The sequence below is a fragment of the Molossus molossus genome, unplaced genomic scaffold (assembly GCF_014108415.1).
Source record: "Molossus molossus isolate mMolMol1 unplaced genomic scaffold, mMolMol1.p scaffold_m16_p_10, whole genome shotgun sequence".
In the NCBI taxonomy this organism is placed as follows: Eukaryota; Metazoa; Chordata; class Mammalia; order Chiroptera; family Molossidae; genus Molossus; species Molossus molossus.
In genome coordinates this window covers 29,876,367-29,893,461 of record NW_023425345.1, presented here as the reverse complement: position 1 = coordinate 29,893,461, position 17,095 = coordinate 29,876,367, and the positions used below count along the sequence as shown (strand labels likewise).

The window sequence follows — 17,095 nt, the reverse complement described above, 5'->3', positions numbered from 1 at the left end:
AACAGGGTCAAGGATGGCAGCCTCTTAATGCTAATAATATAGTCAGGACCAAAGCACTTCAGGGAGCCACACATACTGTGTCTCAGATGGCTTAGTCCTCATTAAAGACCCAGATCTGTGAGCTTGGTGGTAGGGGGAAGGTGGATTTTATTGTTTTATTTTTATCTGTATCTTAGTAGTGACATCAAAATAAACAGTGACATAAAACACTTTTAGCTTATCAGAACAAACAGGACAAGGAATTTAAGTACACAGGGGCTCTCATATGTATGTAGAGTTAATGAACCTCCTTGAAGCTCCAAGGCCAATGTTGGATCCATTATAGAACTTTGTTTCTTTTTGGTAAATTATGTGCATTGATGTCTACACTTTAAGTTTCTCCTTAAGGTTAGAAGTTCCTGTGATATCAGAGAATACTGCTTAAGAGAATATTATTCACATAGAAAAGTAAACAACTGCACCTGATTTTTAAATATTTATTTGAATACTGTCATATAAACCTCCCATTTAAAAAAAATTTAATGGAATTTATTGAGGGTGACATTGGTTCACAAACCATAGAAGTTTCAAGTGTACAACTCAATAAAACATCATCTGCACACTGCATCATGGGTCTATTGCCCTAAGCAAAGTCTCCTTTTTTTCATTTATTTTTATTTTTATTTTTAATCCTCACCCAAGGACATTTTCCAGTTATCCTCAGTCAGAGTGGGAGAGAGAGAGGAAGAGAAAGAGAGACACATCGACTGGTTGCCTCCCATATGACACTGACCAGGGCCGGGGACAAATCACAACTGAGGTATGTGCCCTTGGCTGGAAATGAACCTGAGACTCATTGGTCCTCAGAAAATTAAAAACATTTTTTTCTTTATTGATTTTAGAGAGAAAGGAAGGGAGAGGGAGAGAGAGATAAAACATTGATGAGAGAGAACATCAATTGGTTGCCTTCAGCATGCCCCCTACTGGGGACTTGGCCCACAGCCTGGTCATGTGTCCTGAGCAGGAATCAAACCAGAGACCTCTTGGTGCATGGGTTGATGCTCAACCACTGAGCCACATCGGCTGGGCCATATATATATATTTTAATTAAGTAATTCATTTTTTGCTTAATCCATTTACCTTCTTTCATCCAGTCCCCCAATGCCCTTCCTCTTAATGAGGCTATAAACATGAGTTAAACATACAAAGCAGAGATGAATGCATACTAAAAAAGTAATCTACCCTGGAGAAGATTCATTTGGTAATAATAGACTTGGGGTGGATAAACCTTCATAAAGACAATTAAATTATTTGATAGTCAAAAGTAAGAGTTAGGAAATGGAAAGTCAAAGACAATAACTGAACAAGGAAGTGACATGCCCTGGTTTAGATGACCAGATGCCTTTCAGTTTGCAATGCAGAATAAATGTTTTACCATACATTTCTTAGAAGAAATTTAATGTACCGAACATACTATGTAATATCTGAATAACATGAGCCTGGCAGAAGATACGCAGGAGGTGATATACTGACTCACTGTCAGGAGGTGATTGTCTTCAGATCTACTTTCCATATTAGTTCAAATCCTCTTGAATGGAAAGGGGAGATGAGCCAACCTAGGCAAGCTCACCTGTATCTAAGATTCTGCTCTTTACAGATCTGGGGAGTCAGATAAAATTTGGAGATGTGGAAGGCTCTGACCCACACATAAAACATATTTACATTTTTGCTTAGGCCAGGGCCTGAAAGAGCTTTTTTCATCCAATATATGGTGTTTTTTTTCTTTCTTTTTTTAACAATAGGAAGGACTAATTGTAAATTGTAGCATTATAATTGTTCTGCCCAAGCAACGACACAGCTTTGTTTTGTCTTAGAGATGAAAGTATTGAGTCCTTATCTCATCATAAATCTCTTCTGCCAAATTGTTTTTCTGGACATGGTTCAAGTAGAACAATCAATTTATTTACATCCATTCTTGCTCTTTTCAGTGACCTCTTATTGAGCAATGTGTTAGATATAAAGTCTGGTTAGCAAACAATGTCATGCTACAGAAATACTGAGGAAGGCCTTGTGCTAGACGTTCACACTGTGCTATTCTACCCCTAGGGAAAGATGACTCAAGCTGTTCTAGAAATCACAGCTTTATTCCAATGACTCTTCACCCCCAATTCATCTCAAATGTGAAATGAGTGTGCACACGTGCATATGCACACTTATGCATTCGCAGCTAATCTTACTTGGTAAAGTGACTTGTTGCTTCCAGGTCCGTGTCTTGTGGACGAAGATTATTGTACACATATTTCAGGTCTTGGATTCCACTTAGCTCTGGTAATCCTGCATGTAACATCTTGGCAAAACAAATACACAAAACAAAATAAAAGCAATAAACCTCAGAATAAATGTAAATAAAATCTTACTTGGTTAAGTTTGGTTAAGCTTACTTGGTTAATTCTATAAATGCACATAAACAAATTTACATAGCAATGCCTTTCAGTTTGTACATGTGAATAAATATAAATTCATGTTTTTTAACCTCCTATATTTAGTAGTAGAAGCAATAACAATAATAAAAATGAAAACCAATAAAAAAGTTGTTCAAGTGCTTGAAGATTAAGAATTGAACTTTATCATGAACCATTGAAGGAAGCATGATAGTACTATCTATCCCTATCTTGTCTTCTGTAGAAGAGGCACATTCAGCATGGTACAGTAGAAATAATAAGGTATCTAATGTCAGAATTTCTGAACCCACCATTTAAAATCTGAATGATCTTCAAAACGTCTCTTAACATTTTGAACCTTCATTTTCTCATTTTTAAAGTAGATATAAATATATCCTACATATTCTGGGAGAATCAAATAACTAATGAATAAAAAAGAGCTTTATATATTATACATTGTTACAAAAAGAAAATCACAATGCCCATTTGAAAAACTTAATTCCCCCTAAACCATAAGTGAAGTGTCCAGGTCAAATGGTTGTAAGCACACAGAATATAAAACTCATTCCTCTGGTTCTATTTTATGTTCTTCCATGACTCTATGACTCATCCTACCAGAACACAATTTTCTCTAGTTCAGTGGCGATTCCATTTATTAAAAATTATTAAAGCAATGAAATAACTAAAGGTATAATTGCACAAAGGCTCAGGCATTTTTCTGCCAACCTTTAGAAAAGAACTTTGTTTATATTATTGTGTAGACTGAAGGAATAATATTCTCTACGGTTATAGGCAAAAATCTTTGAGAAAAATAGATCTTTCTGAAATAAATGAGAACTTCACAAAAAAGAGAGAGAGAAAAAAAAAAAAAAGAAGAGGAATGATGTCATCCGAACCTCTATGACTAAGATGATAAATGATTTCCTGTTCTGGAATAGAGGCACTTTTACAGTTGTGGGAAGTTAAGAACAATGTTGTTAATCCTAAAAATAAAGGGAATGGCATATATAGATGTACAGAGCAGAGCAAGATGTCTTTCATTGGTTCACAGAAAGAAATCCAGGAAGCTTTCTGGAACATAGGGTATCCTGTGGGTGAGTGACAAGAGATTGGGCTGAAAAGGCAAGTAGGGTAGGATATTTTAGCAATATAAAAGAGTTTATGCTTTATCTTAAAGCCAAGAGATAGATGGATATCTTAGTGTTTTTATATGGGCAATAAAATAATTGAATTGTATTTTAGAGAGATCGTTGTTATTATTTTTAGAAAATAGATTTAAGTAGGCCAAATAAGAGGCTGGGTTAAGAGAGTATTTAGGAATGAACAGAATTTATTGAATTTTAAACATAAGTAGAATTGAGAAAACTGGGTGATTGATTGGATATATTTGACGGGCTGGATGAGGCCTATACCGTAGAGCTGTAAATATAGATTTGGGAATCAGGAGCAAAGTTATTAACTGTCTTTCCTCATAGATGATCAAGCACCTCAAATTTATAATATTTAAAATTGAGCAAATTCTCTTCTATAAACTCTTCCTCCTCTTTCCTGTTTTATATCTCCATTTCACTTCTACCACTGCCCAACTAAGAAGAAATTCATATTTTCTTTCTTTCTTCCTCCTAATTTCCAGTGTCAATCAGTTAATTCTATAAAAAACACCTCAACAGTCTCTGGTATTCATTCTCCTTTCCATCACAATTATTGCAATTATTGCCCTAATTCAGCTCTTCATCTTCATTTGCTTAGATAATTTGAATAGCCTTTCTCTGGTTCTCCAACCCCTTTCTCTAATTACATAACTTCCCAGTCATATCTCTAAAATCTAATCTAGATGGTGCGACTCCCTCATCAAAAACAAAGAAACTTCTTGACTCTCAGGTGTTTATATAATAAAGTCCAAAATACTCATTCTGGTCATAAATGTCTTTCATAATCTCACTGCAATCTGTCACTTCAACCTTATTGTCTACATAGGTTGTCTTCATCTGGCCCACCGACTGGGTGCACTTGATTCCCTCCATTTCTAACACATTTTTAAAAAAATCTTTACCTGAGGATATTTTCCCATGTATCTTCAGTTAGAGTGGGAAGGAGAGAGAGAGAGAGAGAGAGAGAGAGAGAGAGAGAGAGAGAGAGAGAGAGAGAGAGAGACATCAATGTGAGAGAGGCAAATCGACTGGCCGCCTCTCCCATGGCCCAACCAGGGCTGGAGACAAACCACAACTGAAGTATGTGCCCTTGACTGGAATCCAACTCATGGCTCTTTGATCCATGGGCTGACGCTTTAACTGCTGAGCCAAATCAGCCAGGGCCACACTTTATTCCCATACTCTTTGAGCCTTCATAGTATTTATGTTTTTCTCTCAGCCAGAATTCCTTTCCTCTTCCTCCTTGTCTACTGAAATTCTTTTTGAAATCTCAGCTCAAATGCTTCTTCCTCCTTGAAGCACCATAGATCCCCTTGATAAGATTTAATTACTGCTTTCTCTGCACGACAATCATGTTTTATCTTGGCCCCACCTCTTTCACTTATTGCTGCCTAGATTTTACTGCATTTTCGTCATGCACATGTTTGTCAGATTAGATTTTAAGTTCTTTGAGAACAGGAACTGGGTTTTTATTCAATGTTGAATTGTCTCTATTGCCTAGTATGATATTTTGTAAATAGTTAGACCATAATGAATGCCTATGAAATAATGACTGCATGAATAAATGAATGAGTGAATTAATTAAGAAAAATCTCTGACCCTGTTAGTAATTGACAACATTTGACTACCAAACTTAAAATCTACCATAGGAAGATATATTCTCCAAAGAAACAAGTGTCTAGTTAGGCTATCATATCAGTTCTGTACTCAGAGTTCTAGAGACATCAGTGTTTAGTGAAGCAGTTTTACCCTTTATCACATCGTGATTATCCATTTGCTAAGAAAGGCTTCTTTCCTAGATCTGAATTGCTTTCTAGTTCCTATAGATACCCTGAATTCACACCTGCTTGCTGTCAAACATTTCTTTGGGAAGTAGACCCTATACTTACTCCATCCTCCACCAACACATGCGCACCCCGCCCCCATACAAGTGCTAAGTGCAGCCAGTTTAAAATCAGAAGAATCCCAGCTCTCTCCCTGTCATGTAGCTGATTAAAGGTAGCAAGTGCTGACTTTGGCCTTGTGGATGTGCGCTATTCCTTAGAGAGGAGGCTTTGAGTGCTGTGAATCTGCACGTCAGAGTAAGGATTGCCTCACACCTGGGTCCATTTAGCCATGTCTGTTCTCTGACCCACAGAGATGTAGTGCAAGTGTCTCCTAGCTTAGATTACATGGGTAATAACTTAAATTGCAACCACAGGAAAGAGAAAGGGTGGTTAGTACAGGTAATGAGCAAGTAAGTTCCTTTTCAAAGGAAAGGAACATTTAAAAAATTTCTACTTCTGTTCTCCTCCTACTAAACCCACATCATTTTGATAGCTGTGCTTTGGGCAGCAGACAGTCTTTGCCACCACAAAGAGAAGTTAGATTTCTGCTGGGAAATATCTGATATAATAAAGGGTGTGAAAAACATTTTAAACTGGGTGAATGGTGCCTATGTTCTTTGGGAACCTTTCATAATAGCTGATATTGATTTTTTAATGAGAGAAAAGCTGATGAAATACAGGCTTTTATGTTAGTGAATTCAGCCAGCAACATTCTTGAATCTCCTGCAGATGTGCTTTTAAGCAAGATGGTAATTTCATGGATTAGTTTTTCCCTACTTTTCCCAGGAGTAAATAAAAAGGATTGTGGCTATCTGGAAAAATGCTGCTCCCTACCGAGGATGAGCCACTAACTCTACAGTAGGCTTACCACATGCTTGTGGCTCATGGTCCTGGCTATTGCCCATTCATGGAAGGTAAAAGTTAGACTCATATCAGGTATTTCTCAAGTCATGACAGAGTCAGGGTGAAGTAGATTGAGTTCTTTTTAAAGAAGTTTACATAGCAAGAGTCAGTTGGGGAGACAATTGAGGGAAATAATCTTTCATAAATTTAAATTTAGTTTTCATTGTAAGAAGCTATAGTACAGCAAGTGGTACTGAAACCTTTACTGATGCTTTTATTATTTACAGAAAGCCACTTGAAACCTGAGAGGAAGAAAACCTAGAAGTAAATGACCAGAAACAGAAAGAATAACACACTGCTGTTTTACATATATGTTCATTCATTGATCGAATTGGTCTATATTGCCTCTGACCTCTGTTTCAACTTCTGTGACAATCCAGATCTAAGATTTTATGCTTAATCTGAATTAGTGTTCTTTACTGCTAAATTTTCCTCCTTAGCCTAAAAGTCAAGACTTGAGTAATTAAAACATAGAGAGATTTTTTGGAATATATTATATACCAGAATCCTTCAACATCTGATATATATATCATATTATGAGAATTTTTAAGTACTTGATTAAAATACCATACATCTATATTTTTAAATTAAATAAGATTACAATAACTATAATTTAATGATTACTTAATATATTATGACTCATGCTAGCAGCTTTCTTTTCTGGTAAGTAGAAAAGTTTAGTAAAAAATATCAACAATAGCTTTCTGATTTTTTTTTTTTTTAAAAAAGCCATTCTTTCACATTAACATGCTCACTTATTATCATTCAGCATAATGTTAGTGTCTCCTGAGAAATATCATAAACTATATTTGTGCTTTTCTGCTTTGGGTTTATTTTTGAAATTATGACTGATTCAGGTAGTAGTTAGTATGGTACTTACTCTTGTATGTAGTTATTTACAGCATTATGGACATTTAGAAATGTTGTATAATTCAGTTACTTGTGTATACAAATTTCATCTTCCTTATTAAATTTAAAATGATAAAACTGACTGGGTCGCATATGATAATGTGTCTTCCCTAATTTCTGGTATATAGTAAGTACTCAAGAGCTCATGGATTCAGGAGTTAGAGCCTGCTAGAGCCCAAGTAGATATTAGAGTTGATACTATCTGAATGTTTATTATGTAAATAGAGTCAAGGTTATAGACTGGGTCCTTGTAGAGTTTCCTTTGTGATATGAACACAGATTATGAACCATAAGGCATCTTATGATTGCCATATGGCCTAATAGAATTGGGAGATAAAATGCAAATCAACGACTATGAGTCACTGATTATTATTGGAAAGCTATCTTGAAGATTCTGGGATGAACAGAACCTTATATATGTAGTTCACACATGAAGGAACCAAAGTGTTTTTGTATATGAAGGGCTATATGTTTATAACATTTTTGAAAATTTTCATTTTTAAAGACAGAGAAAAGAAAAGTAAGTTAAAATAAGGATCCAAATCAAATCTTCATTGCAACAAGGTCAACATTTAGTTAATACTACTTAATAGAACTTTTCTGTAGTGATGGAAATGTCTTATAGCTGGGCTGTCCAATGGAGTACCACTAACCACATGTGTCAACTGAGTGTTACTGAGCACTTGAAATGTGGCTAGTGAGTCTGAGGAGCTGAATTTAAAATTTTATCCAATTTTAATTGATTTAAGTTTAAATAACCACATTGACTAGAGGATACTGTATTGGACAGTACTCTTATAGATTAACAAGGATATAGTATAATAAATGAACCGAACCCTACTATTTGGCAGATACTGTGCTAAATGCTTTATATTAATTATCTATTAGGGTTATTATAAAATGTAAATCGATTAGTACACATAAAGATCCTAGCATAGTGCTCTTGCAAAGCATTCACTATTAGGTTGTACATTCATCAATTCTACATTTACATGGTAGATGCTATTATCTTCATTTAATAGACGAGGACACAGAGTCTTACTAGAATTAAGTAACATACCCTGAAGAATGTAGCTAGTAAATGCCAAACTAGGATTCAAATCCAGGAACTCCTGGCTATCAAGTTTGTGTCCTTAACAGCATCTAGTAGAATTATTGTCAAATTCAAGCCTCTAAACCAGTTAGTTTTGATGATCATATTGACTCCAAACACCATACCGGTCTGCCAAGGGTGTATTTCTCTCCTAGTTTGCTGCAATTACTAGTGTGTATGTATGTGACCAAATTAATCACTACATTATTTTCCCAGAAGATATTTCTAACAGATCTCTCCCCTCTCACCCTGCATAAATGATCGCCATGTTTTTGTACTGGATAGTAGAATGAAACATTAAAATTTTCCCTTTGGTCAGCAGAGAGCATATAAGACCATGACTCAGTAAACCCGATGTATACTACTAAAGGTAGCATCCTCTAGTTGAATTGCTAGCAAGTCACCTCACATTTTTTACCCTCAGTTTTTAATCTGGAAAGTAGGCAAGTAATCAAAGGCAGAGACTAGGGAGGGAGCCAGGAAAAATCCTTGCCTGGTCTACATCATTGGGTTGTTGTAATATATAAATGTGATAGTTTTAAAAAACATTTTGGAAAAAAAATCTGAAAACATAATATGATTGATACAATAATCTAAATCACTGTCTTTGAGCTTTAATCAAAATGTACTGAGATAACCCCTGATTATATCAATATTATTTTGAATAGAAATATTTGCAACAATGACTGTGAACTAATGTAATAACTTATGAAGAAATGTGTTTATAAGCTATACAACGGTACTTTTAGTTTGTTCATTTCTTCCTGTTTTGAATAGTTCTTTGGGGAACTCCAAACCATTAGCAAAAATGGACTACCCAAAGACAGACACAAATGAAGCTTATTATTTTTGCTATTTCCCCAAGGGACTTACCATTTCTAGAAGATTCAAGAGCAGTCGGCTGTGCCTTCTGACAATATTGTAAGCTCGACAACAAAGCTCCACAAAATCTTGGAAATTCTGTGGGTTTTTCCCACCCTCTGTAATAAAGTATTCCATCTCTGAAGTAAAAATAAAAGGAGCTCGGTCCCTATAAAACAAAAACAATAGCAACCTTAAGTAGGAGGAGAAATGGTTTGTAGGGTTAAATTAGGCAGTTACAACAACTTATTTCCATTAAATGTTTTTGGTCCTTTTATCTTTATTCTATTGGCTGAACCTCCTTCATTGTGAGAACAACAGGAGAAACTTGCTAATTATAGACTTTGAATACTATAGCTGAGCTGTAACAGAGAGGAAAGGACAAGTTATTTTACAATATAAACCTACATTGTCTCAAACATTTGATTCTATTATATGTGATAGGAATACTATCCATAGGTAAGGATAAATCAATAATGAAGGTGATTTCACAGAAAATATATTTAATTTTAAATTTTGAAATGATCAAACAGATTATGTATTTTATCTTTTTTTTTTTCTTTAAAGATATGCTGACCCTTGAGAAAAAATGTTCAGGTAAAAGCTGAGATATATAATAACAAGTTATTTCAGAAGGCAATCTATGAAAATAGCAAATGTTACCAATTCACTATTATATGCTTAGTAAGGGGAAAAAAGATGCAGCTGTATTTCATTTCACACTAGGCCCAATAAAAATACTTATCAGAAAGGAGGAAATATAAGCTGACGATGCTGGTATGTAAGTCATATCACCCCCTATAGTCATAAGGTTGGAAAAACAGGTAAACAAAGGACCCTTATTTTTTTCCTTTTTTTTTCATGTTATTTGAGACATGAAGAGACCAGAGATGAAGCATTAGCACTTCTAATAGAAACTAGCAAAGAAAAAATTGGAAACTTCTCAGTGATTAAATCTCACTCACTGAATAAGGAAAATACAACAGAGTTTTGATGCTGATTTGGCCTAAGGTCTTCTAACAGCGTATGAGATGGGAATGCAATTTTGGATTAAAAATTGTTAAAAAAAATTAAAAACTTTTTAATGAATTGAAAAAAGCATTTTTAAATTTGAGTGTAGCAACCTAAATATAAGTAAGGTTAGTACAAGCAGTAACTGATAAAAGTCATGGATTATTGAGGAAGCCTCTTTTTTTTTCTTCTTTTAATAATAAAGAATAATTATATGATTGTGTCATTTTGTTCTTAAAATTAATTAATTACTGTATTTATTTCTTTAATCTTGAAATAATATTCTTTTAAAATCAATGTTTAGAGAGAGGGAGGAAGGGAGAGAGAGAGAGAAATATTGATGTGGGAGAGAAACATCAATCAGTTGCCTCCTGTATGAGCCCCAATTAAGGATTGTCCCTAAAACCTAGGTATGTCCCCTGACTGTGAATTGAACCTGCAACATTTTAATGTATGGGATGATGCTCCAACCAACTGAGCCACCCAGCCAGAACAAAGTTAATCTTTTTTATTAACATAATCAGTCTTTTGTTGAAATTACTATTCTGTAAAATTGCTGAGAGTATTTAATATATTTCTAATATTGGTAAGAAATGAGTAGTAGTTTAAAAATGTATATATATTTGGGAAATTTAAGAATAGTTCTATTACAAACACTAGTTATTAAGGAGTTAAATAAATTCATTCAATATGGAAAATATCAAGACAATTAATAATTTGCTGGTTGTTATTATTTATGCAAAAACTTCCCTTTTAACCATATTGTAGATATGATCTCTTTGCATAAAGTCACTAGGGAGTGATCCAAGATGGTGGTGGATTAGGTGGAAGCTGCACTAACCTCCTCCCAGGATCAAACTGAAATTACAACAAAATTACAGAAAAATCATCCTGAATAACTAACTGTAGATTCGCAGGAGAGAAGATTTTAACCAAGGACTTACTGAAGAAGCCACATCGAGACTAGTAGGAAGTGAGGAGGCACAAGAGGTCTGGCCAGGCTCCCATGGGCAGCACTGAGATTCCAAAGGGATAGCTCAGCAGCAGGGGTTTCCCCCTGAGAAGTGTGGGGTCTAAACCTCAAGCCAGGTTCCCAGCCTAGAGTACCAGAGCCAGAAAGAACATAACATCTAGCTATGAAAAGCAGCAGGGCTTCTGTCCACCAAGGAGCAATGACTAGAGACACAATTATGCTCTTAAAGGGCCAATGCACAAAATTTTGTTTGCAGTCACCCTAGGCTCCAGCAAAGGGAGGGTAGAGAGGACTAGAGTGGCATGAGGAGAGTCTGGAATTGGTGGCTCCGGATGGAGAGCTGAGGGACAGCTTCCAGGATCCCTATGCTGAGTCATTCCCTCATAATGCAGAAGCCATCTTTGTCAGGCACAGCACGTCTCTCCTATGGCATCAGCCTGGGGGAAAGCAATAGCTCCACTTTCTGGAATCCCTCTCACCCCACCTCATGGAGCTTTCTACCTGCTAAGGATGACAGTCAGAGGCTCTTTCAGTAACTGAGCCTAACAGGCAGTCTACAGGTAGAGGCGGATCTCTAGGTGTTTTGAAAATTTTGCTGACCTGCCCCTGGGCCCAGTGCTGGTAAAAGCCGATCTTAGTGCACAGCTTGACCTTTTCCATACACAGGCCCAGCAGAGGCAGCCACACAGTGGGTCACTGATAGCTCCCAGGTTGCCCAGGGCCAGTCACAGATAGCATCTGACATTGACTTGCATCAGAGTTCCTTCCAAGAAACCAAGACTAATACATTCAGTGGCCAGCTTCAGACCACAGAGCAGGATCCAATAAGCTTCACTAGCAGCACATCCAAAGGGAGATCTCCACAGGTACTAAACCCTGCTGAGGTGAATTTCACTTTGTGTGATCAGCATCTGCACAGCAGCTCACATGCTGTTTTGGGGGTTAAGCCTCACCGTCAGCCAACCTGAGGGTTGATCCCATGAGCAAGTGGGTCAATAAAAATTAAGACTCAATTACAACAGAAGGAACCATATAATGCCCTCAAAGGACATTCCTAGAGCACCCAGCTGGTTCCCAAAGGACACCTACAATATAAGGCCTCCCTACCAAGATTGGGAGTCATAACAGATCTACCTAATACATAGAAACAAACACTCAGGGACAACCAAAATGGGGAGACAAAAAACCAGGCTCCAAATGAAAGAACGAGAGAAATATTCAGAACTAAATGAAATAGAGGCAAGCAATTTATCAGATATAGAGTTCAAAGTAATGATTATAAGGATGCTAAACAGCATGAAAAAGGGAATAGAAACCATAAAAAAAGGACCAGTAAGAAGTGGAGAATGCAATATCTGAAATAAAGAATACACTGGAAAGAATAAACAGGAGGTTAGATGAAGCAGAGGATCGAACAGCGATTTGGAATATAAAGTCACTAAAATACCAAGATCATTATCATTAAGTATTTACAGATTGCCAACTCAAACAAAAGACATGAAGAGATATTTCACAGAGGAGGATATGCAGGTGGTAAATTAACACATGGAAGGATGTTCAATATCATTAGTATTTAGGAAAATGCAAATTAAACCCACACTGAGGTATCACTGCACACCTGTCAGAATGGCTAAAATAAAATGTTATTGACAATAACAAATTCTGGAAAGTGTATGGAGTCACTGGAGCATTCATACATTGATGGTGGAAATGTAAAATGGTGCAGCCACAATGGAAAACCACTTGGCAGTTACTTAAGCAACAACACCATGCAACTACCATACAACCCAGCAATTATACTTTTGGTCATTTGTTTCAGAAAAATAAAAACATATATTTACATAGAAACACCTTTATTTGTAATAGCTAGAGTCTGGAAGTAACACAGATGTCCTTCAATGAGTGAATAATTAAACAAACTGTAGTATCTCTATACCATGGAATATTATTTGTCAATAAAAAAACAACAACAACTGGAATGACTGTCCAGAGAATCATGCTATGTGAAAAAAAGCCAATCTCAAAATATTACATACTATATGATTCCATTGATATAATATCCTTGAAATGACATAATTATAGAAATGGAGAACAAATTAATAGTTTCCAGGGAATAAGATGGAGGGAACAGGGTGAGAGGAAAGTGAATGTAGCTACACAAGGACAACATGGGAAAGACTGGGGTTGATGAGACTCTTCTGTATTTAAACTATATCAATATCCATGTCCTGGTTATAATATTGAATTACAATTTTATAAGATATTTCCATTGGGATGAAACTGATACAGGGTACATAGGATTTCCCTCCCTTCCTTCCTTCCTTCCTTCCTTCCTTCCTTCCTTCCTTCCTTCCTTCCTTCCTTCCTTCCTTCCTTCCTTCCTTCCTTCCTTCTTTTTGTGGTACATGCTCCTAGCAGGAACTGAACCTGGGACTCTCTGGTCCGTAGGCTGACGCTCCAACCGCTGAGCCAAACTGGCCAGGGCTTGTTTTATTTCTTAAAACTGAATATGAATTTACAATTACCCCCAAATCAAATGTTTAATTAAATTTTGTGTGAGTCACCTGGATTAAGATAGTGATAGAAGCTTTGGATATAGCTGATACTAGTTAGATACAGATTGTCCAGTAAGAAGAGAAAAGGGCTAAGGTAACTCATGGGGAATCTTAGAATTTAGTGGCTTGGTATAAAGGAATCACCCTGCACTGGATACTGAGAAGAGGAAAGAAACTTGAGATGATGGTGCATCACAGAAGGCAAGTGAAGAGGATATTTGAGAAAGAAATAGACAACACTGTTTAAATCAGCAGGTAATTGAAATAAAATGAGAAATTAATATTGTTCAATTTAACACTATGAAGGTTATTGTTGACCTTATTGAGTAACAAAGAATAAAGCCAGATTGAAATGGTTATAGAATGGGAGGTAAGGAAAAGGAGGTCGAGGGTTCAGACAACTCTTTTAGGAATTTTGTGAAGGTGAGCAAAATGGCATGAAAACTGGGGGTTTGAGGCAAGGTTATTTAAACTTTGGTGACACAAGCATATTTAAAGGGGTTGTTTAAGAGGGAGAGGATAAATATGCAAGGACAAATTAATTATTGATAGTATAATGAACATTAGAAGGTGGGAGGGAAATAGCTCTAAAACACAGATGGAGGGATGGGCTTTAAAAGGGAAAATGCTGTGGTACATATACACAATGGAGTACTATGCAGCTGTAAGAAAGAAAGAGCTCTTATCCTTTGAGACAACATGGAGGGACCTGGAAAGTATTATCCTAAGTGAAACAAGCCAAACAGAGAAAGACAAGTTTCATATGATCTCACTTATTTGTGGAATATAATGAACATAACAGTCTGAGGAACAGGGTAGTTTCAGAGACGTGGAAGTAGGGTATAGACTGATAATCCCCAGAAGAGCGGGGTGGAGGGAGAGACAAACCACAGAACTTGTATGCATGTGTGCATAACCAATGGACATGGACAAACAAAGCTGGGGACAGGGCGGGGAGGGTGAGGGAGGAGGGTGTCAATGGGGGAAAAAGGAGAAACATCTGTAAGAAAAATAAATAAATAAATAAATAAATAAATGGGAAAATGAATCTATTATAACAAGAAGGAAGAAGTTTGGAGTTTTGTATTGAGTAGAAAAGTAGGCTCTGTTCTGACTGTTTCTATTTTCTCAACAAAGTAGGAGTATGCTAATCTGTCTAAGCAAGGAGAGGTAATAATGTGTAGGAGATATCTGACATTTATCTTATGATGACAAAGTACAAATCATTGTGGAGAGAGAAATAGCCAGATGACCACACAAGTATTGTGGGATTGCTGGGCCAGGAGGATGGCCCATTTGAAACTGGAGACAAGGTCTGCCCTTTTGTTTCAATGCTTTCTTGCAGTGCTTGGCTGTTCCGATGTAGCACTGAGAGCAGATTGATGGGTTATGGCATGTGCTTATCTTCTGCCTCCGCGCTATTACTCCCAATACTCTCTTCTATGGCTATATTTTTCTCTTCTTTTCCACTCATTTAAGTCTTACCTTTTCTTTAATGACCTGATCATCTTATATTTACTCCTGAAAACTTCTCAGTACCACTAGGCCTCACAGCAGGGACTGCCCTTTTCTAAAATCCATTATTAAGAAAATGGATCAAGCATGTTAATTGTAATGGATGCACTCTGAAATAGGTGAGGTGTTGTATCTTTAAAATAAGCTGTCTTTTATTTATTGCACTACTCTTTAAACAAATATGTACACCCTTAAAAATGAACACTAATCGATTTTAGAGTATTGAGCACATAAGCTATTTGAGAACACAATAATTCATAGAAACAACTTCTTTAAATGTGAATTTTTCAGTCTAGATAATGCCGCTGGGGTTCATCCCAGCAGTTCAGGATGATCTTTGGCCATACCAAGTTCAATAGTAAAGTCCTGGTGAACTCAGAAAACTAGAATCACATCCCATGAGTATTTAATTCCTATAAGCTTAAAGATTCCTATTAGATTTTTTTTTAATGCAAGAAAAAATTCAAAGAGAGTAAACAATTGTGCTTGCCTGTTCACACACAAAAAAGCATAATGTCCATGGATGGAAAAATGGCCTTGCTATTTTAACACTTGGTTTTGAATGTCTCTCATAGTACAATTATCTTACAACATATTAGATTACAGTTGTTAAAAATTTGAATTTATTATATATCATGGCCATACATTCAAGATCACTATGTCATCTGGAACTAACTTAAAGAAAGCCATGTGTGCCAATACTGGAGAGAAAACAGAATGTGTTGGGATTATTGAGAAATGGGTATATCAGTCTCCGACAGGGCACCTTCCCAAGGGCCTTACGTCCCACTGCCCATGGCCCTGGGCAAGTTCTAGCAACTAAGGCTTCTCTCTGTCTTAGTTCTTGACTTGTGTATTAGACACAATAACAGTAGCTACTTCATAGTGTTCCTGTAGGATTAATTAAGCAAATGCATATCAAGTGTTTTTGAGGTTTTAAGAAGTAATTTTAACTATTTCCTTTAGAATCTGACTTCCCACACTGGATGATGCAGCATCACACCAAAGAGCACTTGCTTTCGCCACTCCCACTGATAATCCACAGCGATCTGAGAAGAGCTGCATGTCCTGATGTTGGTGATAAAGGCAGGGGTACGGGGAGTGGCATGGAAAGGCAGACAACTCCGACAGTAGAATCAGTCTTCTGGGCTCTGTGAACACACACATCTCCTCCTTTTGTTGCATAGTTCATCTAACATTTACTGAGTCACTTATAAGGTCAGTAAATGGACGTATACAAACTTCAGTCCTAGGTTTGAAAGACTTGAGTGTTTTTAAATGTGTATTTGTACCCTGAACCAAAATGAGACTTAGTAATGAGGCACATTTTATGATTGAAATTACTATTAGTTTCATAAGTTTCAAATGTTATTGTCCCCAGAAATAGTATACAGTAGTAACATTAAAAAACATTATTTAAAGATTTCTAAAAGTTGCAGGCTCTCATCATAGTGGATGGTGATATTAGCATACGAATAAATGACTACAGAGTACTTTGAGAAATGTTTAAGCCTACACTTTTCCTGATGTCAGAAACGACCTACATTTCAGAGAGCACATTTTGCTGTCCAACAGGAAGAACACAAGTCTCCTTTCTAATATCTATGAGTTAATTGAGAAGGCAATTTGCAATCTCTATTGGATAGGATAGAACCTTGTATAATTAGACAACACAGTAAACCTCATATGTGCAATATCGTGAGAACATAAGGGTTCATGGACTGTTGCAAAAAGAACTTGTGACATCCTGTGAGACCTTCAAGCTCTTGGCAGTATTTAACTGAGGAGACCCTCACAAATAATATCTTAAGTTTACAACATGTTTTTGTTTTTGTTTTGTTTTTCTTCTCTCCAGACTAGCCTCTTTTATAAATGTAT

General features: G+C 36.4%; 1 protein-coding gene across 3 annotated transcripts in view; it reads right to left on the bottom strand.

Moving 5' to 3' along the window:
- PIK3C2G (phosphatidylinositol-4-phosphate 3-kinase catalytic subunit type 2 gamma) overlaps positions 1–17,095 on the bottom strand; it is a 272,104-nt gene that overhangs the window by 77,750 nt on the left and 177,259 nt on the right. For all 3 annotated transcript variants that reach the window (XM_036251349.1, XM_036251350.1, XM_036251351.1), the window contains 2 exons: positions 9,176–9,332; positions 2,217–2,326 (listed from right to left, as the gene is read on the bottom strand). In XM_036251349.1, coding sequence (XP_036107242.1) covers positions 2,217–2,326; positions 9,176–9,332 — 267 coding nt within the window. The remainder of the gene's footprint in view (positions 1–2,216; positions 2,327–9,175; positions 9,333–17,095) is intronic.